General features: G+C 55.9%; 12 protein-coding genes across 12 annotated transcripts; 7 read left to right on the top strand and 5 right to left on the bottom strand.

Annotated features, from left to right (window-relative positions):
• Positions 1-373: 373 nt before the first annotated feature.
• KRP23_13384 (uncharacterized protein) lies at positions 374-1,780 on the top strand (the record flags this gene model as incomplete). Its single annotated transcript, XM_067884086.1, has 1 exon — positions 374-1,780. The coding sequence occupies one exon, from the start codon at positions 374-376 to the stop codon at positions 1,778-1,780; it is 1,407 nt and encodes a 468-aa protein (XP_067738704.1).
• A 1,147-nt stretch (positions 1,781-2,927) lies between these two features.
• Positions 2,928-4,367, top strand: KRP23_13383 (uncharacterized protein; the record flags this gene model as incomplete). The annotated part of the gene is made up of 1 exon (XM_067884085.1): positions 2,928-4,367. The coding sequence occupies one exon, from the start codon at positions 2,928-2,930 to the stop codon at positions 4,365-4,367; it is 1,440 nt and encodes a 479-aa protein (XP_067738703.1).
• A 52-nt stretch (positions 4,368-4,419) lies between these two features.
• KRP23_13382 (Mannan polymerase complexes subunit MNN9) lies at positions 4,420-5,683 on the bottom strand (the record flags this gene model as incomplete). The annotated part of the gene is made up of 3 exons (XM_067884084.1): positions 4,420-4,817; positions 4,885-5,344; positions 5,399-5,683. 3 exons carry the CDS (start codon positions 5,681-5,683, stop codon positions 4,420-4,422), a joined length of 1,143 nt encoding a protein of 380 aa, XP_067738702.1.
• Positions 5,684-5,907: 224 nt separating this feature from the next.
• Positions 5,908-7,586, top strand: KRP23_13381 (uncharacterized protein; the record flags this gene model as incomplete). Its single annotated transcript, XM_067884083.1, has 3 exons — positions 5,908-6,388; positions 6,453-6,891; positions 6,971-7,586. 3 exons carry the CDS (start codon positions 5,908-5,910, stop codon positions 7,584-7,586), a joined length of 1,536 nt encoding a protein of 511 aa, XP_067738701.1.
• Positions 7,587-7,896: 310 nt separating this feature from the next.
• KRP23_13380 (uncharacterized protein) lies at positions 7,897-9,282 on the top strand (the record flags this gene model as incomplete). Its single annotated transcript, XM_067884082.1, has 1 exon — positions 7,897-9,282. The coding sequence occupies one exon, from the start codon at positions 7,897-7,899 to the stop codon at positions 9,280-9,282; it is 1,386 nt and encodes a 461-aa protein (XP_067738700.1).
• A 123-nt stretch (positions 9,283-9,405) lies between these two features.
• Positions 9,406-10,806, top strand: KRP23_13379 (uncharacterized protein; the record flags this gene model as incomplete). Its single annotated transcript, XM_067884081.1, has 1 exon — positions 9,406-10,806. One exon carries the CDS (start codon positions 9,406-9,408, stop codon positions 10,804-10,806), a length of 1,401 nt encoding a protein of 466 aa, XP_067738699.1.
• A 1,470-nt stretch (positions 10,807-12,276) lies between these two features.
• Positions 12,277-13,482, top strand: KRP23_13378 (uncharacterized protein; the record flags this gene model as incomplete). The annotated part of the gene is made up of 1 exon (XM_067884080.1): positions 12,277-13,482. The coding sequence occupies one exon, from the start codon at positions 12,277-12,279 to the stop codon at positions 13,480-13,482; it is 1,206 nt and encodes a 401-aa protein (XP_067738698.1).
• Positions 13,483-14,764: 1,282 nt separating this feature from the next.
• Positions 14,765-16,015, bottom strand: KRP23_13377 (Adipocyte plasma membrane-associated protein; the record flags this gene model as incomplete). The annotated part of the gene is made up of 1 exon (XM_067884079.1): positions 14,765-16,015. The coding sequence occupies one exon, from the start codon at positions 16,013-16,015 to the stop codon at positions 14,765-14,767; it is 1,251 nt and encodes a 416-aa protein (XP_067738697.1).
• A 112-nt stretch (positions 16,016-16,127) lies between these two features.
• Positions 16,128-17,255, bottom strand: KRP23_13376 (uncharacterized protein; the record flags this gene model as incomplete). Its single annotated transcript, XM_067884077.1, has 1 exon — positions 16,128-17,255. One exon carries the CDS (start codon positions 17,253-17,255, stop codon positions 16,128-16,130), a length of 1,128 nt encoding a protein of 375 aa, XP_067738696.1.
• A 135-nt stretch (positions 17,256-17,390) lies between these two features.
• KRP23_13375 (Cyclin-dependent kinase C-2) lies at positions 17,391-19,865 on the bottom strand (the record flags this gene model as incomplete). Its single annotated transcript, XM_067884076.1, has 7 exons — positions 17,391-17,724; positions 17,805-17,930; positions 18,000-18,130; positions 18,212-18,654; positions 18,747-18,837; positions 18,925-19,006; positions 19,066-19,865. The coding sequence occupies 7 exons, from the start codon at positions 19,863-19,865 to the stop codon at positions 17,391-17,393; spliced, it is 2,007 nt and encodes a 668-aa protein (XP_067738695.1).
• A 211-nt stretch (positions 19,866-20,076) lies between these two features.
• Positions 20,077-22,526, top strand: KRP23_13374 (E3 ubiquitin-protein ligase SMURF1; the record flags this gene model as incomplete). The annotated part of the gene is made up of 3 exons (XM_067884075.1): positions 20,077-20,206; positions 20,267-20,518; positions 20,587-22,526. 3 exons carry the CDS (start codon positions 20,077-20,079, stop codon positions 22,524-22,526), a joined length of 2,322 nt encoding a protein of 773 aa, XP_067738694.1.
• A 98-nt stretch (positions 22,527-22,624) lies between these two features.
• Positions 22,625-23,075, bottom strand: KRP23_13373 (DNA-directed RNA polymerase I subunit RPA12; the record flags this gene model as incomplete). Its single annotated transcript, XM_067884074.1, has 2 exons — positions 22,625-22,866; positions 22,940-23,075. The coding sequence occupies 2 exons, from the start codon at positions 23,073-23,075 to the stop codon at positions 22,625-22,627; spliced, it is 378 nt and encodes a 125-aa protein (XP_067738693.1).
• Positions 23,076-23,101: the final 26 nt, after the last annotated feature.

The raw sequence follows: 23,101 nt of genomic DNA, 5'->3' as shown, positions 1-23,101 counted from the left end.
CAAGCTCACATTTCACTGAGGAAGTACTTGAAGTGCATCCTACGTCGAGAAACTCAGTTTTAGTGGACCATAACGAGAAGACTCGATACTTCATTCTCAACGTTGCACAGTTCTTGATGTTGACGCTAAATGTACATGTATCGCCGAGGCTAGTCTCAAAAGTATGTTAACTGTACCACCAAAGTCGCTGTCGTTTGCTCGCGTTGAGGGCCCAAGTTGGGGCGGACAAAGCAAAGGATTCTTCGCGATTTGATCAACGATTTGCGTCTGAACATCTGCACCGCAGTTTCGCCTCGTAACGATGGTAGAGGCAAACGCATTTGCTAAATTCAGCAGTCTAGCGACTCTCGGCGCCCCGAAAGCCGCCGAAGCTATGGACGACGACCTGATGGAAGCGCTCGGCTTCTTCTCCGAAGAGGCGACGCAAGTGTCGAGCTCTCCTGTCGATGTCGGGACAGCCAGTCACTGCAAATCGGACGGACAAGACGAGGCCATGGACTCGATGCTGTTGTCACTGGAAATTCAACAACTGATGTCCTCGGACGAGCAGGACGAAGTCATGACCATGTCCCAACCAGGTTCAGGCTCTCCAGTCCGACAGCAAGAGCAGAGATCGTCTCCGAAGAAGCTTGACAGGCGGTTAAAGCCCTACTCGACGGCTAAGCGGCGCAATCGGAAGCGGCCAAAGCACGAGCTCGACTACTTGCGCGTGAAGGTGCTTGAGCTTCAAGAAGAGCTGGAAGGACTAAGTCAAACGGGCGTGGGGTCTCCAAGCACCGGCCACCAGCAATTGGCACTTGCTACGGTCGATACAAACGCAGAACTGTCGAGTTGGAAGGCGGTCGCTGAACGCCAGAAACGCGAAGTCGACGGCTCCTTTGACGAGAATCGCAAGCTGCGCAACCGACTGATGGGGCAGCTGCAAGTCGCACGAGTCCTCGAAGCTGCCATTAATGAGCACCAGCGAGAAACCGGGGGATCGCCGATGAGTGGCGTCGGGCGGCTTCTTTCAATGAACATGACGGACCAACAGATCTTCGCGCAGCTGAACGCCGCAGTGGAGACGCAATTTGCCGAGGTGGGCTCCATGCTGACGACAAGTGGGCTCTCGAACGTGTTTCACAATCTGCAGGGCGGATTCGAGTTCAAGCGCGAAGCCACTGGCATCTCGTTTCGTCACGAGGAAGCTCGACTGCTACCTTTCTCGATGCACGCCCTGCACTACGCGATTTGGAACAGCCTCCACAATGGCGCAGTCGTCAAGCAAACCCAAGCGCAGATTCTCAGCAATGATCACTCCAACCTCATTTTTCAGGATACGCTGGAGCTTCCCAAGGCGCATCGCGTCAACGTCATCAAGCGAGCTGCGTTTCGACGGCACATCGAGGAGGACCGTGTGGTGTTCGTCTGGAGCAGCTACGTGGAGATCGATGGCTCTGTTTCCGTGCGGTTGCGAGAAAAAGGATGGAGCACCTGCTCGACCTTCGAGTTCCACCGTGACGTTACGGCTGGTGCTAGCAGTAGCAGCTCTCGCAACTTCGTGCAAGGCAGTCTGTCCCGGGTGGCTGTTCAATTGATCCCCGAAGTGTCCGCGTTCAAGTCCGAGCAGGAGGCCCAACTTCACATTGGAGAGATGACCGACCTCATTGTTGGCACGTATCGCCACAACTTTGGGTTGATCCATGAGGTTGTGGAAAGGATTCTTCTCACCAACGACGCGGCCGTCAAGAGTGACACCGACGTGGGAGAAGGAGGCTCAAGTAAAGTGGTTATCATTTGAAAAATGGATGAGTGAAACCATGTTTTCAAGCGCCAGCTTCCGGTTCAGGCCGAAAGGATCGCGCCAACGCCGATTGGATGGATACACTGCTGCGTCAGTCGCCTGCAAAGAGGAGTTTCGCCAGTGTCCTGCACATGCTGCTCAACATGTGTACGAAAAACTGAAGGCGACTGGAAATGGTCCCATTCTGACATTTGGAACTCGGGGGCATCATCCCTTCACGGGAAATGTGGATGTTGCGTACAGCGGCGTGGTGGCAAATTCGCCGATAGGTTGTGTACCATCTCTTTGGCTTTGGAATGTGGCGCGTTTACGTTGCGCCGACCGACCCTCTGGTTTCTCAGCTCTACGACCCAGAGCACCTGGTTGTCGAGGACTACACGGCCCCGTATATCAGCCATGTACTCGATGAAACAAGATGCTGGGAGCTCTGGGTGCATGCAGAAGCTCAAAACGCACCGACTTCCCAACGAACGAGTCGAGCCGTTCTCGTAAGTACCAATCTAGCACAGCCATACCTTTGGCCAGCTAGCGGGGTTGAAGCGTCGTAAAGCTTCTCCCAAAACGAGTACCATACCACAGCGGGTGATTTGCCGTAAGCAATGTCGGCAACTTTCATTTTAATGGATACGTTGGGTGAATACTCTTGTACAATTACTCCTAGTGCAGGTGCGTTGGCACCGATTGCTGTAAGACTAAAGCCATCCACAAGACTTCTTCCTTGCCTGCGCAAACTGGAGCTGGAAGTGGCGTCTTGGTCATGGTGTTAACCCGGGTGTTATAGTTCCCTCCGGGCCCAGCGAAGATGATTCCCTAAGCGAGGAAGGCGTACCGCGACATCGGCGGTAGGCACCAGCTGATCGATTAACTTGCGTGGCTCAAAGTCTCCACTCCTGTTGAAGGTGGTGCTGAGTGCATGTCATCCGTCCGTAAACACGTGTGCGATTACTCCTGGCCCGTGGCCAATCACGCGCACAGCAGGTGCACGCAATGCGCGCATTGCTCGATCTGCTGTTCGTCCACTCGAAAATTCGACCGCCGTGTGGTGCTTAGGACATTTGGCTTGCAGCCTGTTGCCATCTCACCGGCCGAGTTCGGCTCTACCGTCTCCGTTTCGTCTCCGTTTCGTCGCACTCGCCGAGTCGCCATGCTGCCCACGCAACAAGCCCAGTACGGCGTGGACGCGCTGGACGAGGATTTGCTGGCGGCGCTGGACGACGTGCTGTCGTTTTCCGACTCGACGTCCATTGTCGACGCGTTTGCGACGCCAACTGGGCCACTGGACGCGGCCAACGCGACTCTAGGCGCCGAGATCGATGAGATCCTGTCGATTGGCATTCCTCCGAAGCTATCGCACCAATCGCCTCTGAATCGATCGAACAGCGGTAAAACCCAACCGGAGACGCCAGCGATTCCAGGGAAGAAGGGCAAGGACGCGCGTACTGCGCCCTACAAGCCGCGTCGACGCAAGCGTCCGAAAGATGAACTCGACTATTTGCGTGCTAAAGTGGCCGACATGGAGGACGAACTCACCGCGCTGAAGGAGAAACCGGAAGTGGGCTCACCGGCGGCGGTGAACGCAGCAGAAATCATTTTCAACGGCGAGCAAGGGACTCAATCGGACATGCTGCTCTGCTGGCAGAAGATTTCCGAGCGGCAGAAGAGAGAGGCCGATCGATCGCTAGTGGAAAACCTCCGACTTCGAGCGATGCTGGAAGGACAATTGAACGTTGCGCGAAGTCTCGAGGCTGCTATCGACCAGCACCAGCAGGAGGCAGCGCAGTCCCTCCCGACGTTTGGTGAAGGCATTCCGCAGCCTGCTGTCGTGTCCGATGAGGTCATTTTCGCCCACCTCAACCAGAGTCTCGGAGCCCAGTACGCTGAATTGGACTCCGTCTTGGAGATTAGCGGCATCGCTCATGTGAACCGTGACCATAACAATGGCACCAAGGCACATCAAGATTCGAGTGGTGTATCGGTCCGCCACGAAGAGGTTCGGTTGCTGCCATTCTCCATGGACGCCGTCCATCGAGCTATGTGGGGTATTCTGCGCTACAGCACAGCGAAAGAGATGATGCTGGGACCCTTCCAGACGCACGTTATTGACGACAACCACATGAATGTGACCATGATCGAGAAGATTCAGTTAGGCAAGGAGCGAGTCACGAATATCGTACGCAGGTTCGCATTCCGGCGCGTCTTCGAGCAAGATCGTACGGTGGTCGTTTGGACCTCGTACATCGAAATGGACGGCTCAGTCTTCGTGCGTCTGCGTGAGAAGGGCTTCCTCACAACTTCCCCCTTCGACTTTGGTAACAGTACTAGCTCCAGCGTCGGTGTCCCTGGATCTGTCACGCGGATGGCCGTGCTTGCGACACCAGAACTGAGTGCGTTCTCGTCCACACAAGACCAAAAGGCTCACATTGGTGAGATGACTGAGCTCGTGGTTGCCACTTATCGAGTTAGTATGGGCTTGATGCACCAAATAATCGACTCGCTGTTGCTTCGAGAAGCAATGGGCGGAAAAGTTCTTGGAGGAGACGAACACGAGGCAGTCGGATCCCCTCAGAGCACAAGTCCCTTGTAAAACACGCACAATCATATACATTTCCTTAGCTACGTGGAAGCCTAGTGTCATGCTAGATATGGTAGATGAGGTCATTTGGCATTCCCCAGCACTTGAAGCCTAGAAAGTGAGCAATATAGCACAGCCCCTCCGTCTCGATGCCGTCGTAGCCCTCTCTTTCCCACTCGCTTCCAATAACGTGATGCACCGGAAACACAACACCTTGTCGGTGGACGTCAGCGTTTACGTACAGCATGGTGCCGCCCACAGAGTCGAGCGGCACGAACGCGTCGTCGCCGCCATGGAACTGCTTCATGCGACTCACGCTCAAGTCTCCAGGCACGAACTCGGAGTCTTGCGTCGATCGACGCACCTTGCGACGCCCCACCCAAGCGTTGAGGTCGTACTCGTACCAATCTTGACCACTCACTTTCATTCGCACACACATGGGCTCCACGATATCACGTCCAGCTACAAGAAAACACCACAGAGCACAGTCAGTACCATAGCAGCTAAGGTTAAACTAGAAAGTACCTACACTGCGTCATTTCCTTCAACAGCCCTGGCGACACTTTGTGCACATCTGCATCCAGCCACACGACGTGTTCGTGCCACCACTCCAGCGTCGAAAGCACCGCGAAGTTGCGGTACCTCGCAATGACTCGACGTCGATCGGCCTGCACTTGGTTGACGTGGCGATTCTCCCTCGTCACCACTTCCTGGGGTGAGAAGTCGTTGCGAAAGAGCACCGAGAGCCGCGAGTACCGTCCGATTTGCTGCTGGAAATGGGTCTTCACAATGTCAAACTCGCTCATCGATGACGTGAGCAGAGTGACAGACATTTTCTCCTTGGGGTAGTCAAAGGTGTCCAGCAGCTTGAAAAAGTCCGCGGCCGTGCGTTCTTCGCCCCAGGACATGGCGTCCTTCGTAACCACCATAACCAGCAGCGAGTCTTTTCCTTTGTTGCCTGGTTGGTTCAGTAGCCGCGTGTTCTCCAGCTGAAAGAGACGTCCTGGTAGTGAAGACGCACCGTACTATGGGAAGGTCCCGACCGTCGTGGAGATGTCGCCGTCTGTCGTCACGACGCTCGAGTGGGCACCATTGCGGACGTTGAGCGGCGCTTGCACAGGCGCCAGCGGATGCAGGACGCTGGTCACAGGTAGTGGCTGTAGATGCGTAAGCCACAGTGCTACAATTGCCACCAGCGCCAAGGCAGAGAGAAACCCCTGCACTAGGGCCTTACGGTCGCCCTTGGCGGCTGCAACGCGCCAGTGCATGAGACGTCGACCTGCAGTCTGCAGCACCAGTGCGATGGGCTTACGAGGAGAGGGCGTCATGGACAGGATTCCAAACGGAGAATAAACGGCCAGCAAGGGGCGACCTCCCATTCTAGGTGCATTGTATCATTCGTCTGACTACAAAAGTGCAACTTCGATGTAGACGTTGCAACATGGCTACAATGTAACGGCCGCCACATGGATACATTGATGTTTCTTACCTTAATGTATTCATTTGAGTTAAGTGCGTATAGAGGTACCGCATTTCTGTAACGAACCAAAAGATGCAAACACGCCGGTCTTCCTCGGCGACTTCTTCGCCGCGCGGTTTCTCGCCTTCGGTCCGCCCTCGCTCGGCCGCTGCTCGCTCACTGCACCGCCAGGCTGCTCGCTTCGTGTGCGCGTTGTTTGTGCTGTTATTGCTTGAGAATTGGTGGCGTGCGGGGCCCGAGTCCTTCGAGGAGTTGGAGCACGAGCGCGAGCTGCAGTTCTACCCGCTTGAGTTGCTACAAGACACCCCAGAGGTCGCGCACAGCGAGCGGCTGCACCTCGCAATGTTACACGAAGGCTGCATGAAGCACCGTGAGAGCGTCATCACGTCGGGCTTTGGCCGCAGCGGGGACAAGGACAGCAGCCACGGCAGGTTCCAGCGGGACGACAAGAAGCTCCGACAGAAGCTGGAGAAGTGCCCCGACGTCGAGGTTTTCCTGCCCTCGGGTATTAGAGGGGACGGATACTGCGAAGACGCCATGGGCTACGTCAAGTGTACGTGGCGGCAGATAAAAGAACAGGTTGAGAGAAATAGACTCAAGTTTTGTTGGTGGTGCAGATTTACAGGGACGAGCGCTGCCTCGATGGGTGCTGGACGTGCAGTTCGAGGACAAGAAGACGGGGAAGAAGCTCACGTACCATGATCTGTGCCCCAAGACGCCGCTGATCTTCATGAACCACTTCTGGGACGCAGTGCCCGACGACCCGTCGTGGCCCGAGACCAAGCCAGTGTATCTCATGCCGAACGTGGAGATGTACGAGCTGGAAGCCGAGCACTACTGGCGCGTGGACATGGTCCTGTGCAAGACGGCGATCTGCGCGAGGCGCGTGAGGATGTGGTACCAGCAGGAAGGCAACCCGCGCCACACGCGAGTGATGTACACGAGGCACACGACGTCGGACGCGGCGCTGTACGCGAAACACCAGCTCGGAGCGGAAGCGAACGCGCACGCCAAGAACTTTTCGAACGTCCACTTTGTCCACACTGCTGGAAAGAGGTTGGTGCTTGTGCCTGTGTTGTTGGTCTCTTTTGTGGAGGTTGACGACGCTGACTGCTGTTTTTTCGGTGTGTTGCAGCGTGTTCAAAGGCACGAACGCCGTGTTGGACTGCTGGCTATCGCGCCCGGACTTTCCGCCGTTGGACGTCTTCGTGGACCAGGACATCTACAACCAATTCATGAGGAAGCTGTACGACGATCCGATCCGCGCGATGAAGCAGATCACGCTGCACACAGGGCGCGTACCTGGCAACATGTTTGGGCGAATGATGATCGAGACGGCGTTCTTGCTGTGTACGAGCGTGCTGGAAGGCTACGGCCACTACATTAACCAGGCGCGCGCGAACGCGGCGCTGATCGTGACGACGGACGCACCGCCGATGAACGAGCTGCTGTCGCCCGAGTCGGCGATTCTGGTCGCGCATCCAAGCACGGTGGTCGACAAGCAGCTACTGGGCGGAAACTTCGACGGCGAGCACGGCCTGCGCGGCGTCCAGGGCATGGCCACGTACGTGAAGGGCGCCGAGATCTGCGACGCCGTTGAACGAATCCTTGCGATGACGCCGGATGAGCGCCAAGCGATGGGAGAGCGCGCGAGGAAGCAGTACGTCTTGGATACTCATTTCTTCGCGGCCAGGATGGACGACCTGCGCGTTCTCGCCCGAGCCGGAGACGTCTCGTGGTACATGGAATAACTCGATCGAAAATCAATTTGTCGCAAGGTCTCGAGTGGTGGCGTGACCTTGAGCGGTGAAGCAGACGCGGTTCAACTCGTTGCAGTTCGCATGGTCTCTGCAGTGACGCAAATCGCCGTCTGGCTGCGCGATTACTCCATCGCCGCGTATTCGGCCTGGCGCTTACGCGTTAGGCAGAGTAATCTGTGCGCTGCGCGGCACACGCTGCCTGACGCAGTCTCAAGTATCTCTCCCGGCGATCGAAGTGCAGGCCATTCGCTCTTCGACTCGCAGCCATCAGACCGCTGAGTTTCACGCAGCTATGACCGATATGTCCATGTCTCCGCTCGATGCCGGCGCCAGCGACGATCTGCTCGCTGCGCTGGACGAGATGCTCGCCTTCACGCCAGAAGCAGCTTCGTCGACGAACCCGCTTGCTCAAATGCCGCTGGACGCCACCTACCACGTCTCGGACGCGTTCGAGTTCCCGGAAGTGCCGAGCCCGTACGAGCCGCAGCAGATATCGCTGACAGAGGCGCCGAAGCCTTCAACTGAGGCTCTGTCCACGCCAACTGCAGTAGAACAACCTCCTCGACTACAAGAACCGCGAGGAAAAGATGTCCGCGCGGCGCCGTACCAAAAGCCGACGCCTCGCCGCCGCAAGCGCCCCAAAGATGAGCTCGACTACCTGCGCGCGAAGGTGACCGACTTGGAGGAGGAGCTGACCAACCTCAACCAGTCCGCAGGAAGACTCTCCCCCACCAGCGACGACGACGAGGAAATGTTCGCTCGCTGGAAGCAAGTCGCCGAGCGCCAGAAAGAGGAGGCGAACCGCACCGTGGTGGAGAACTTGAAGCTGCGCGCCATGCTGCAGGGCCAACTGGAGATCGCGCGGCGTCTGGAGGCTGCCATCTCGGAGCACCAGCAAGAGGCAGCGGCGCAGGCGTTCCCGTGGAATCCAGTCAAATTCGAGACGGACGTTGAAGAAGACGACACGAGACGTCCACGCGCGCCGAGCATATCGGACGAGGTGCTTTTCGCTGAGCTGAATGGGAGTCTCGAGTCGACGTACGCTCAGGTGGACGCGCTGCTGGAATCGAGCGGGATTGCCGACGTACAGCACGAGAAGCTGAGCAATATCCAGCTCAAGCAAGACCTGAACGGCATCTCGTTCGGCCACAAGGAGGTCCGTCTGCTGCCGTTCACCATGCAGGCCGTGGCGCGCGTCATGTGGTCCTTCCTGCTCTACGAAAGCAGCAAAATGCCGGGCAGTATCCAAACGCGTGTAGTGAACAACGACCACCTGAACGCCACGATCGTCGACACGCTGCAGCTCCCCAAGTCGCGCCGCACCGAAGTGTTCACTCGGATGGCAGTGCGCCGATACTTCGAGGAGAACCGCGTGGTGATGGTCTGGAGCGGCTGCGTGGAGATCGCCGGCTCCGTCTTCGTGCGTCTACGCGAGAGCGGCGTGGCCACCGTCTCGACCTTCGACTTCCTGGGCGGCAGTGGCTCCCCCACGCCCGAGGGCTGCATCCTGCGCGCCGTGGTGGACGTCAAGCCTGAGACCGTCGAGTTCAGCGCTGGAGCCGAATCCCAAGGCCACATCGGAGAAATGACCGACCTCGTGCTCGGAACGTACCATCGCAACCTCGGAATGCTCAACCAGGTGATGGAAAACCTCCTACTCAACGAACTCATGGGCGAAGCCGCATAAAGGAATGTTTCAAAGAGTAAAATCATAACTTACATGAACTTCAGTTTCTATTATCCAATCAAAAGCCTCGGTTTACAGTTATTCTGTTTTACACTCATTCTGGAAATTGGAGACTTGGGAGCCATGAAGCGGGAACTCGAGCCCTTGGCGCTCGATGGCAGGGACCTGGACAAGGAGTTACTGTCGGCGTTGGACGAGATGCTGTCGTTCACAGGCGTGTCGCCCATAGAAACGGGCTGTGACTTGGCCGACGCGTTCGCACCGACGCCGGACGATGGAGGGGATCAGTTGGCAATGGACGCGCTGCTGCTGGAGACGTCGCCTCTTATTGCAATTGAAAAGCAGAGGGAGGAAGGAGAGGCGTCGTCTCTGGACCATCAACGAGGAGGAAAAGACGCGCGGACGGCGCCGTACGCCAAGACCAAGCCTCGTCGACGCAAGCGCCCGAAAGACGAGCTGGATTACTTACGGACGCAGGTGAAGGGCCTGCAGGAGGAGCTGGTCAAGCTCTCGCCCGATAGTGATGGGGCAGAGGGCCACGACGAGCTGTTTACGCAGTGGAAAATGGTCGCAGACCGACAAAAGGCGGAGTCGGATCGGTCCGTGGTCGAGAACCTCAAGCTGCGCTCGATGCTGGAGGGCCAACTGCAAGTGGCGCGGAGTCTGGAAGCGGCGATTCAGCACCACCAGGAGGAGGCGGCGCAGCTGCTGTCGATGCATCGTGTTCAGGCTGAGCTGAAGGCTCTTGAGGGGCCAAGAAGGCCACGCGCGACGAGTTTGTCGGACGATGTCCTCTTTGCGCAGCTCAATGTGGGGCTGGAGGCCCAGTACGCCGAGTTTGACACTGTAATGGGCAGAACAGGGCTGGCTCAAGCGCTCCAGAACTCAAAGGGCATCGAGACGGTCCACGACGGATACGGAATCGCTTTCCGACATGAAGAAGCGCGTCTGTTGCCGTTCTCGATGCCAGCAGTGCACCGAGCCATGTGGAGTTGTGTGCGCTACGGGAAGGCGAAGGAGTTCACAGGAGTTATCCACACGCGCGTTGTCAACAACGACCACCTGAACGTCACGATCGTGGATAAATTGAAGCTACCGAAGTCACGCAACGTCAGCACGTGTGCAAAGCTGGCGATGCGCCGCTACTTTGAGCAGAATCGCATCGTTGTGGTCTGGAGTGGGTATGTGGAGATTACTGGGTCGCTGTCCGTGCGTCTGCGTGAAAGGGGCTACACGTCGTCCTCCATCTTTGACTTCAGTAAGAACGCCGAAACAACAACCAGCAGTGTGAGCGGCGTCCCAGGCTGTGCTTTCCGTCTGGCGCTTCAGATAAAGCCTGAAATGGACGAGTTTGACGCCGAACAGGAGGCAAGCGAGCACGTAGGCGAAGTGACGGACCTTGTGGTTGGCTCGTACCATCGGAATTTCGGATTGATGTACCAGGTTATTGAGAACCTGCTCTTCCACGACTCGAACGGTGGAGAAGTGGACGAGCACGAACGCGCGCGCTTTGCTGCGTACTAACGTAAGCGATTCGGGCTTTCAACGATCCATCCGAAAGCATTGTTGACGATCGGGCAGGTCTCTAACTTGTACAGGTATCCATGCTAAAAAGATGAAAGCCGTGCTGGTGGAGAACTGAAAACTACGAATGATGCTGGAGAACCATTTTCGAATGGCGAACGTTTTCCCAGTGTGCGATTGACAAGCATGTTCGACCTCTAGCGAGCAAATCCATGGCCTGAGGCGATATTGCTAAAAGAGTTCCAGACGAGCTGGTCTTCGCGCTGCTACATAGATGAGGAGAAGGAGCAACAGTCTGATGCAACAGACGAAGGTTTAAAGATCAGCGGGATTGCACGCTCAAAGCATGACTCCTGGCAGTTCAACAGGTTTTTTTTTGTTTCGTCATGGTGAAGTTCGCATGTTGCCTTTTGCAGCTCTGGATGTGGCTCGAGCAATTCGCAACAGCCTGAATCATGGCTAACGAGTGATTTGGATCATCTTGGCGACAGACATGGCTCTATTCTCGAATTGCACGCCCGTCGAAACCAAGTCGAACTTTAACCAGATCGAGGAGAAGGCACATCTTGCCAGTGGTACATATCATCGCAACGCCGAGTTGAATCCTCAAGCAGTGGCGGAACAGCATTTCGCTACAGTTGAGAGTTGAAGGCTTGACGGGGTTCGTGAACTGAAGATAAATGTTAATCTGATAATCCGAGGCAACCACGAGAGAACTGACAGTTTCTAATCACACCAAAAGCCACAAGCTGAAGTGTTTTGCTGTCGTGTCAATCCTCTCAATTCGTTCGTTGTATAATATGAGTAGATCAACTTGCTGAATATCGTTGCCACTCCTGTCTTATAGCGATCCGGTGTAACAGCAACGTTGCGGCCGTGGAAAAGCATCGCATCGAAGGTCGAAATGAAGCTGGAGTGCGAAAGCGAAGAAAGAGAGTCCGACGGAACTTGCCAACGTAAACTGGTTACGAGGACTGTCGCTCGTGATTTCCAAAATTGAGCTTATGTTTCATGTGATGGTGGAACAGTTGAGGCCTTCCTATTCCTCCGGATAAGAAAGCTACATTTATGGGCCTTGACTCATTTAAAAATTTCCGAGGGCACACCTTGTGGTTTTTGGCAACAATAAAACGCGGTGGTCATTTTCGTGTCGAAGCGAAAGCATGTGTTGACTCACTGGCGTACCAGCGCATGCTTTCGACTTCGTACGTAAGCAGTTACAGCACATCCGAGGCAGGGACGCCACATATTCGCAGACCAAATGTTGGCTGTCCGACAAGTTCCTGGAGAAAGTGCCACATGGATCGGCGATTTTGAGGAAGTACTACCGTACAGTTTTTACGCTTAGGGTGTGAGGCTTTCGCCTGGGTTGGCGTACGTCCTCACCCCTGACCTTCAGCTGCTTCTCCAGACGCAAATGCATACATCTCATTCGATGGGACTCTTCATTCCGGAACACACCACTTCGAGATGGCCACCTTGTACGGAGCACCGAGACTGACGCTGGGCCAGCCCCTGCCAGTCAGCCACGTAACCACTCGCTCGCCAACGTACACGTCGGCAATGGACTCGGACGGCTCAAGTGAGAGCGACAATGAACTTCTCATGAGCCTCATCGTGGGTCCTGACCTCGACTGTCCACTGGACGAGTTTTCCGACCGAGGAGATCGACCATTTCCGTACACCCGGTCCAAGACGCGGTGGCGAAAGCGCCCGAACGACGAGCTCAAGTATCTGCGCAGGCAAGCGTCTGAGCTTGAACGTTTGCTCGCATCGCTGAGTCGCTCAGACTCGAGACTGCGGGATGACGACAACAACAGCTTCAATCAAACTGAAGCGCTCCTGAAACTCAGTGACGAAAGCCACACGAGGAAAATGAAAGCTTCGTTGATGGAGAACCGGAAGCTGCGGGCGAGGGTGGAAAGCCAATTCCAAGTGGCGAAGGCGCTGCAAGCTGCCATCGACGAGAACATGCGACTGAGAGCCCGTGAAATTTGCTGGCCTAGCAGTGCTGCAGCCTCGGACGAACTGGTTTTCGCCCTGCTGGACGAAGGCAAAGAACAGCAGTACGCTGCTACAGACAAGGTGCTCGCAGAAAGCGGAGTGGCTCGGATGTACCATCCGTTTTTCTCTCAGCTCGTTCTCCATCGAGACGCAACAGGAATTTCATTCCAGCACACCGATGTCCGGTTGCTTCCGGTTGGCGTGGCTGACGTTGCACGCGCGCTACGCTACAGTTTGAGCCACGGATCACGGGTCGGGCCGTCTGAGCACTGCCGCAAAGTGAAGATGCAGGACGGCTTCTCTCACGCTGTGACGGTGGACAACGTGGAAGTCGTTGGAGCACTTCCTGCAGAGGTGAAAGCGAGGCACTTGCTGTGGTCCGTCGCCGAGACGGACCGGACTGTCATCAACTGGACAAGCTTCGTCGAGTACAACGGCAGCAGGCGCATTCGTCTGCAGAAACGGATCTGGTTCTACGTGGAGCCCATGCACCTCCAAAATGGAGCCCAGGGCTGCATCCTGCGGACTGTGGTTCGTTTCACGCCTGTAGATACCGATCTCGACCTCGCGCACATTGAGGAGATGGCAGAGACTGTCAAATGCGCATATCAACGCGACTCTGTCCGAGTCATTTTGTCGGTGAGGGATCAGTTGGCAGCAGCGAAGAGATAAGGCCATGTATTCGAGTACTATTTGAGTGAAAGCATACTCTGGGTTTTGAACAACATCTCGAGCGATTGGGCCATTCGGATGCTATGCTTGTCAGAACAATGGCTCTCGTGTTTTTGCAGACCCCAAGCCGTTTGCCGCTTGTGCCCGCAAATAAGCTTTTTGCGCCTGGTATCGAGTTGAGCTGCAGCGTACAGCCGCTGGACGGCTTGATGTCGTCGTTTACAGACACGTTCACGACAGGGGCGCCATGCAAACGCTGCTCTCTATGCATCCAGAAGCATACGCGTAGCCTTGCAGTTTGCTGCGATCAGCGAAATACGACTTCAAAAACGGATAAGGTCATGGCACATGGCTCAGAGATCTACGGTTGCTCAAGTTTACCTCCCTCTTTACACCTGAGGCCTGGCAGTGCTCACATCCTCGCTCTCTGTCACTCAGCTGCTAGACTCTTGACTTCGACAGCGCTGCTCATCACACGGCGCTCGCATGGCGCTGCAGACGGAAAACGCCATTGACAACATCCTGATGAATAGCCTGTTCACGCCGACCTCCAGATGCGAGTGACCGCGATGTTCGACCGCCAACATCAACTACAGAGGTGTGGAAACGTTTTGAGTTTGTTCGAGCAACCATCGAGGCGGTAGTCCACTACCATACACGCAAGATGGTGCAAACATCCGAATGGCCGACTGAAATACTTGCGAGTCTGGAGTGGTTGATCGCAGCATTGAATCAATCCAGCACGCGCCCAAGGGTATCAAGTACATGTAGCAAGTATTACTGAGGGCACGAAAGATAACATGAACGAAGAGTGCCGCAGCGTCGATCCTCGCCTGTTGGATGAAGAAATGGAGCACCAGCACACTGCTCTAGACAGAGTTTTGGAGGAGAGCGACGTTGCGCAGATCAACCTTACGCGGTACTCGCGTCATTTGGTTCACAGTCTAAGCGGAGATTCTTTTCAACGCAACGAGGTGCGCTTGCTTCCGTTGGCCGTAACCGATCAATACGATTCTCTTTGCAAGGGTTGGTCCGACAAAGCTCTGTCGTAGAATTCACATGTACAATAGCTACTTCCATGCTGTCATGAGGTCAGTTCTCAGACCAAATTGATCCGCAGAAGTCTGAAAAGGTCGAGGAGATGGCAGTGACATTCTACGCAAGTACCAACGCAAAGGACAGCGATTGTATCGGGCGATGCTGGAGCAGCTTAAGAAGCAACACGTGAAAAATACATGCGATTGTGCGTTTGATGATGCGTCACCTCCAGTAAACGCCTTCCTCACTGCACCATTGCCGCAGGAATCCGCGTGATCGAGGGTCTCGCCCAGCTTGTTAGGTAGATGTGGTCACCGAAGCGAGACGCGCCTGAAATGATCGGCGTCTGACCCTGCGAGGCCTCGTACACGTGTCGGACATCGCCAGTCTCCAAGTCCACCGAAGCAAAGACTCCCAGACGGTGCACGAAGATCACAGTCATCCACGTCGGCAGCAGCGACAGCAGTTTGCGCACCTTGACGCTCTGCTTGATGTAGCTGAAGATCCCTCCATCATTGCGCGAGACCATCCCCACCATCAGCACGTCCGTCTCGTTCTCGCCAGCGCCGACCTTCTCGATCGAGATGTTGTCCGGTTCACCAGGCAAGAAGGCGAAGTCCTCGATCTTCCTCGTCGCGAAGTCGAAGCGCACAATCTTGTTCTGGAACATGAGTGCGATCAGCAGCCCCGATCCGTCCTTGTCCAGCGTCAATCCGTTCGGGAACCCCATTGCACTGGCCTCCACCATCACCTTCTCGTTCCTCGGGTCGAAGCGCAGCAAGTAGCCCGTCGGCATCCGCTCCAAGAACTCCATCACGACTCTGTTCCGCTGGAAGCGACGAGAAGACTCGGTGACGTAAATTTCCCCCGTCCCCGGCACCACCGCGATGCCATTGAGGAAATTCACATGCTCCTCGCCGACGCGACTGAACACGAGCGTGCGTTGCCCATTGGCGTCGAACAGCAGCACGCCCTTGTAAGCGTCCGCCACCAGCAGCACCTGATCTCCGGCGAACAACTTCACGTCCGGAATCCTCTTTAGCAGCTTCGCGTACGGCTTGGCAGCAGCGAAAAGGAGTCCCAATGGACGTCCACATGTCGGCTCCATGTCCAGCGACCCGCACTCGGGGACGTCGCGGCCGGTTCTGGAAAAGTTGCGGAGCTCGTCCGCTGCGGGTCCGAAGCTCGCGAGGCGGCCGTCGGCCAGTCCCACGAATGCCACTCCATCCTGACTCACGGCCAAGTCTTCGGCGCTTAAGGCTTGGTTGAGGAAGAGACTCTCGGCCAGTGGGGCGCTGAATAGCTCCGTGTTGCTCACGAGCGCCTTGGTCTCATCGAAACGGGATTCCTGCTGGCTGGTGCGGAGCGCATAGGCGTAGTCCAGAGGCTGCGGATCCACGTCGCCCGGGTACTGGTCCAGTGCAGAGGACAGCAGCATCACGAAGAAACATGCCGCCAGGAGCTCTCGGGACAGGAAGTTGCGCAGCGCCGGCATCGTAAGGACACGGTCGATTTTACGAATGACTCAGAGGGGGACTTGTGTGTACACAATATTGTGTAACGCTGATGATTACGGCAAGTCTCAAAAGGCAACATGTTTTCCACCTCTAGGTGGCTGCTGACTCTGCTGGAGCTTGCTCGGCTATGGAGTTGTCTAGGATGAGGTTTTCTAGCACTTGGTAGAGCAGGCCGAAGTTGCGCTGGTAGGTGCCGATGATGAGGTCCGACATCTCTCCGATGTGCTGCTTCTCTTCCTCTTCGCAGCTGGATTGCAGGACTGGAGCGACGCGGACGACACTCTTGAGACGGCTTCCAGGGGCGCTGAGAGCCATACCGCGCCTCTTGAAGCGGTAAGACTCGACGATGACCCAGCCTTTCTCCTCCAGACGGACGAACATGGAGCCCTCGATCTCGACGTACGCTGCCCAGACGACGACGGTACGGTTTGCCTCGAGGAATTCTCGTTGAACGAGTCTTGACTTGACTTGTACGTCCCGAGCCTGTGGCAGATGCAGCTTGTCGATAGTAGTAGCATGCAGATAGCTGTCGCCTTTTAGCAACTTGCTGCAGCGCGCCATGGGGCGGCCTGCAGCTCCGTGGCTCAAACAATCTCGAATGGCCCGAACTACACTCGAAGCAGAAAATGGCAGCAAGCGCTCTTCGCCGTGGCGAAACGACGCACCTTGATGACCGTTCTCAGCTTGCAGCATGGGCTGGTGCCCGTAGCTCACATGTTTGACTCCACTAGTCTCCAGTTCACTGTCCGTTTGAGCGTACTGGAGCTCCATGCATTCGTCAAGTACGGCGTAGAGCAGCTCGTCCGACAAACTCGCCGCGCGTGGTCGTCGCACCTCTCCACTAAACCAGCGTCTCTCCTGGCTTTGCCTCTTCATATGCTGGTCAATTGCGGTTTCCAGCGTCCTCGCCACGCGCAGCTGTCCTTCCAGCATCGTTCGAAGCTTCAGATTTTCCAGCAGCGAAGCGTTAGCGTGCGAACTCTGTCTCGCGGCAAGGGCCTCCCACGTATCGCCGCCACACAGTTCCAATGCTCCGGTCGTCGTCAGATAATCGGGCACCGGTTGCTGCAGCACTGCCAGCTCCTCCTCGAGGTCGACCACCTGCTGCCGCAAATACTCGAGCTCATGATTGGGTCTCTTGCGCAGTCGTCCCTGGCATTTCGTGTACGGTGTAGCACGGGGTGGGGACCGGTCGTCCAGCGAGACATTGACCGACATGGTTCTTCCTGGGCACAAACTTCGGATGTGAGTTGACTGGATTTTGAGCACCGTGTTAGGGATTGGCTCAATGTGCTTACAACGATTGAGATAATTGGTAATGGGGTCCTATGCTAGCTAGCTGCTATGTTTCCACTAGCGCTCGCGATCACGGTCACGGTGATCTCGGTCGCGATGGCGCTCGCGGCTACGGCTACGACTGCGATCCCGGTCGCGGTCGTAGTAGTCGCTGTTGGGGCGGTGTGAACGATACGGTCTGCTCCGGTCAGATCGACTATGATGAGCTCCGCTGCGGTAGTGGTCGCTGCGCTCGCGATATCCACTGCGCTCGCCTCGCTGGCGCGCATTTCGATGCTGGTCGTTGCCCTTGGCGTTGCCGCCGTTTGCTGCAGCTGCTGCTGCCATCTCTTCGTGGTGACGCTTCTTTGACTGGTATTCGTGCGTGGACGACACACAAAACTTCGGCAAACTGTGAAGGCAACAACATCACACATTAGTCTTCGTCTACATGTAGTCACACACCACCTGTTCCAGCAAGCACCAACGTACTCTCGGGGCTTGCACGTCTGCACGCGCCAAAAGTAGTCGTGGTCCATGGCTTCCGCAGCCGTGATCCGCTTCGCGGGGTCCAGTTGCAATAGTTTCTCCAGCAGATCAATTGCGTGCGGTGGAAAACTACAAGCGTCATTGCAACCATCAAGACCTTGCTCATAATGCACAGCAACCCACCAAATAGGCCCTTACTTTTTGAACCGCTCTCGCAGAAGACACACGTATTTGTCATCCATCTGGAAGCTTTCAGCATTGGGCAGCTTAAAAAATCCCGGCCAGGTGTCCTCCGTGGGCATGCCACAAAGTCCAAATGTCAATTGAAGCTACATGGCATTCGCAAGGCACAAAGCTGGTCAGTAAAAGTCTTCGCCAGCATGAATATCTCAACAATAGACGTTGCGAACCTGTTCGATCTCCGTCTTTCCCTGAAGAATTGGTTTTCCGAGTAGCAACTCGCCGAAGATGCAGCCAATCGACCAGATATCCACCGAAAAATCGTAGGACGTAGAACCCATCAGTAGTTCCGGCGGCCGGTACCACAAAGTCACAACTTTGTTGGTATATTTTCCTGCCTTGGCGTTTACTTCGTTCCAGAACCTTGAGAGGCCGAAGTCGCCTACCTTCAGCATGCCTTGATTATTCAGCAGTAAGTTCGAGGCCTTAATATCGCGGTGAATAATTTTGTTCCGGTGCATGAATGCGATTCCTATCAGAAGCTGCCTCATGTAGCACTGGATCTGCGTGCGCGTGAACTTAACACGTGGGTGGTTCAGGAGACCTGACAGGTCGTGCTCCATATACTCGAAAGAGAAATACAGCGGCGGTCGTTTGCCTTCTTTGGGAGGGGCTGGAGTTTGTGCATCACAAAACAAAGACACATCACGCCCAGTTGAGATACACGAACCCTTTCAAGAAAAACTATATGGCGAAATAACGTACCACTCGAAGATACAATCTCCTTCAGCTCAACAATGTTCGGGTGCTTGAGGAACTTGAGAATCTTCATCTCACGAATTGAAGTCACAGGAAACTAGAGCACACAGAGGCACGATACGCCAAGGCACGATATGTTAGTCTAAGCCACCCTGACCTGTCGAGCCATATCACGCCACCGTACCCCGTTCTTTTCGACATCTGGTCGCAGCTTCTTCAAAGCCACAATATCCTTCGTCACCTTGTGCTGGCACTTAAACACCTCACTACACACTCAACAGTTAGCGTCCAGCTCATATGCACCCAAAGACAAAAGCCAACGCACCCATACGTCCCGGAGCCGACCTTGTCGATAATGCTATAGTTGTCGATATCTCCAATGTAAAACCTGGGTTTCTTCACCGGCACATCTCTCACCGTATCCGTGGCCATGATCTCCCTCTCTCGCACCGCGCTCCTCATGGACGCGATCACGGACGATGACGACGCGTCTGTCGTAGCCGCCAACTCCGCGGCAGCTACTGCATCCTCCTGTTCATCGTCTCCATCCTCTCCACCACTTTCCTCTCTCTTCTCTGAGGTTTCCGTGTCTTCAACAGCCTGCACTGCAGTCTCCAAGGCTCCTGATAAATCCAGTGCCATCTTGGCGCTCGGAGGGGAAAACGGCGGCGGCGGAGGCGGCGGTGGCGTCCCCAATGGTGACGTAACAGGTGGAGAAGGTGGAGGAGGAGGCGTGGGGAAGGCCTGAGGCTCCACAGACTCGTCTGTGCTCTCCACGCTGCGAGCGTCGTCTTGCTCGTCTTCGTTCTCCTCCAGTGGCCGGTACTTGGGCGGCGTGCAGAACGGCGGAGGCGGCGCCGGCGGATCATCGGGACACGGCGGCAATGGAGACGAGAAGCTGGAGCTTTGACCGCCTTTGGCTCTGGAACTCATGTCGGGAGTGGCCAGACTCAGGACGGGCGGCGTCCGCGTCACCCTGCGAGCTTTATGGGGGCTTTTCGAGGGTTTCTTGTGGCTGTAAGCAACACCAGAAGATGCGACAGGCGGGGATGAATGTGGCGGAGGGGATGGAGGCGGACAGGAAGGCGCAGGGGGCGCAGGAGATGGCGGCGGGGCGTCCGCCATGGTCGCGGCTTTGGGTCGTGCTGGCCTGTTGTCGTTTGGAAATGGGTTGTGTGGTGCACATGAGTGCGAGTGATGGTCACAGGGTTGAAGTTGCACGTAACGGTTACCGGTAGTGTGAAGCGTGCGACGATTGAAGAGGCCTGCAACGTTGGAAACCACTGCCGAACGTGTAGGTTCACGATCAGTTCTTCACTTTTTCGCTGGGAAGTGAATGGCGCAAAGCTTGGAGGCGGCCGAGACGCTGCTCAGTGGAGTAAACGCGAGCTTGCCCGACTCTTCGTCTTCGGACGGCAGCGCTGGGCACGTGAGAATGGGAGATTTGACGGTGCATGAGCGACAGAGTGAGTAGGCAGCTGGAGCTGCTTTGTTTGCACAGACTGACGGGCGTTTATGATCTGCAGGCATCGAGTTCTACCTGTATGTGTTCCTGGGCGTCGTGGTTGCGCTGGCTGTGGGCTCCATCACGTTGTACTGTGTCCACCAGCGCCGGCTCCAACGCTTCGAGCAAGACGACAATAGCAACAACAATATGCAGCGCCACTTGCTCGAGGACAGCGTCATCCAGGATGGCCAGGCAGAGTGGCAGTGTTCCGTGTGCTACCACGAGAACCATCCATCCAAGAGAGATTGCCTCCTGTGCGGCACTCCAGAAGGTAGGAGCTGCAGAAACTGCGAGCCTTCCCATGTATTGTTTCACTTATCAGTTGTTTGTTCTGCTTAGTGATATCGCAAGGAGCGAGTACGAAGCAAGCGAGAAAGTCGATCCAGCTTGTAACAAGCGACTCCACCGAGTCACAGGCGGCGCTAGCAGCTCGAAACCGCTCATTTCATGTCCGTCGTCTCAACGAAATGAACTTGAATCAACGACAGCGGGGCGCGCGGCGGCGCCACCTGTGGCAACGCGAGAGAACTCCTGATGGTCAATTTCGCTGGGTCCGAGTGAACCACTGCCAGCCATCTCGCTTCAGTCAACTTGCGTCGACCATCCGCGCTAGTTTGCCTGCAATTTCACTCCTTCCTGGCACTGCTGAAGCCGAGAGCGAGCGATTGTCGGCGCCTGCAGCCTACGATTATAGCCCCGAAACCGAGTCACATCTTTCTACTAGCCCGCTTTCGATCACCCGAACCAGCCAAAGCAATAGGGACGACCAGGGTGTGGAAACAGAGCTTACCATGGTCGAGTCCGCAGATGCCGATGGAACGTACTCGCCTGCTATCCGAAAAAATGTCCGTGGCTGCCATAGCCCTGCCAACTGTGATGGCTTATCTGTTTCAGCTGTAAGCTCGGACGATGCACTGATAGCGCAGCCATCCGTTGGTTACGTCCGCCATGTAAACGAGCACGGGCATGCAGAATGGTTGCCCGCAGACTCACTTGTGCACGAACGCGCGACAGTAACTGCGATCGACATGGAAGAATTCCCCAGAGCTACCAGCTATATCGACTTTGAATCAGTTGCTGCTTTACCGTTCCGAGCCAAAGTGCGGTGGCTCCTGAAAGAGCTGGACAAGGTGGCTATACCCTGGGGTGAAGGCCACCTTCTTCTCAAGATCCGTCGTGAGGCCGTTCTAAGTGAGTCCATGCACCTACTGATGCTGGTGCCAGCCTCCGACCTCCGACAGCGCCTGCGAATTGAGTTTATCGATGAGCCAGGGTTGGACGCGGGCGGTCTATTGCGCGAATGGGTTCTGCTTTTGTGTGAGCAGCTCTTTGACGAGAGCTACGGGCTGTTTCAGAGAACGCATGCTGACCAGTCTGGGTACTGGATCAACCCGAATTCACGGGAGATTCACCGTGATCACTTGCATTGCTTCCAGTTTGTCGGGCGGTTGCTCGCAAAATGTCTTCTGGAGGGACAATTGATGACGGTGCACCTCGCGCTTCCGCTTCTCAAGCATCTTTTGGGCGTCCCGATCTCGTTCTCCGACCTGGAGTTCCTTGACGCAGAACTGCATCGCCACGCACTTTGGTTACGCGATAACGAGGGTGCCGAAGCCCTCGCACTTGACTTCACAGTTCAACGGCAGGCAAATAATGGCACGGTCATCACTGAGGAGCTCAAACAGGGAGGCAAAGACATCCCAGTAACGGATGCCAACAAGGAAGAGTACCTGACCCTGTTGCTAAGACACAAAATGTTCGCTGGAGTGCACGACCAGCTCGAGGCACTGCTTCAAGGACTGTACGACGTGCTGCCACGCACGCTTCTGGCTGTCTTCGACTACCAGGAGATGGAGCTCCTCTTGTGCGGCGTGCCATCAATCGACGTTGCCGACTGGGAATCGCACACCGACGTCCGATACATGCGTGCTGAGCAGGGCCTTAACAGACCCTCCAGTCCCGAACGTCAAGTCGTGCAGTGGTTCTGGGACGCTGTGCGTGCATTCTCCCAGGAAGAGCGTGCACGTCTACTACAGTTCGTCACTGGCACCTCTCGAGTCCCCGCTGAAGGTTTCCGAGCGCTGCTCAGCCATGACGGTCGTATCCGTCGCTTCGGTCTTCAGATGATGCCCCTCGGTGCGCCACCCACAGGCCTATACCCGAAAGCACACACGTGCTTCAACCGCCTCGACCTTCCTGTCTATCCCTCTTACCAAGAGCTCGAAAAGTACCTCACCCTCGTCATCAACATGGAAATAGCAGGATTCACCATGCAGTAAACCCCCAACCAAGCAAAGAGTCGCAGCAGGTATCGTCGAGGTGAACGTACATATATCGGTATATCTATTTGACGCGTTGGCTGCCATCGTCTGAGCTTCTAGTTGTTGACCGAGAACTTGTGACCGCACTTCTTACACTCGTAGAAGACCGTCTGGCCCTCATCGGCCGAGCGGAGCTGCAGCGTGTAGTAGTCCATCTCCAGGTTACCACACTTGGGGCACGTCTCCTCCACCGTGGCGCGGGCCGGGCCCGTGACCTCGCTCATGACCTTCTCAGTGTTGAGCCACTTGGGCGTCGGCTTGTCCTCGCTCTTCGTCACCACAGTCAGCGACGGCAGGTCTACAGGTAGTAAATTGGTCACAAATTAGAGGATGTATCAATTGTTGGCAGCGGAAGAGCCTGGAGGACGCACCTTGGTAGCGACAACGGTACTCGCAGGCGGAGCACACGATGCTGTTCGTGTCCGGGTGGTCCAAGATCGTGCCGCAGTGCGGGCAGAAGGCCGGGCCCGTGGCCGTGGCGCTCGAGGCGAAGAACTCGGTCGACATGGCTGCTCTCTAGTGCGAAATGCGTC

This window comes from Phytophthora ramorum, assembly GCF_020800215.1.
Source record: "Phytophthora ramorum isolate Pr-102 chromosome Unknown Phyram_PR-102_s0017, whole genome shotgun sequence".
Taxonomy (NCBI): domain Eukaryota; phylum Oomycota; class Peronosporomycetes; order Peronosporales; family Peronosporaceae; genus Phytophthora; species Phytophthora ramorum.
This window is presented reverse-complemented; position numbering and strand designations above follow the sequence as displayed.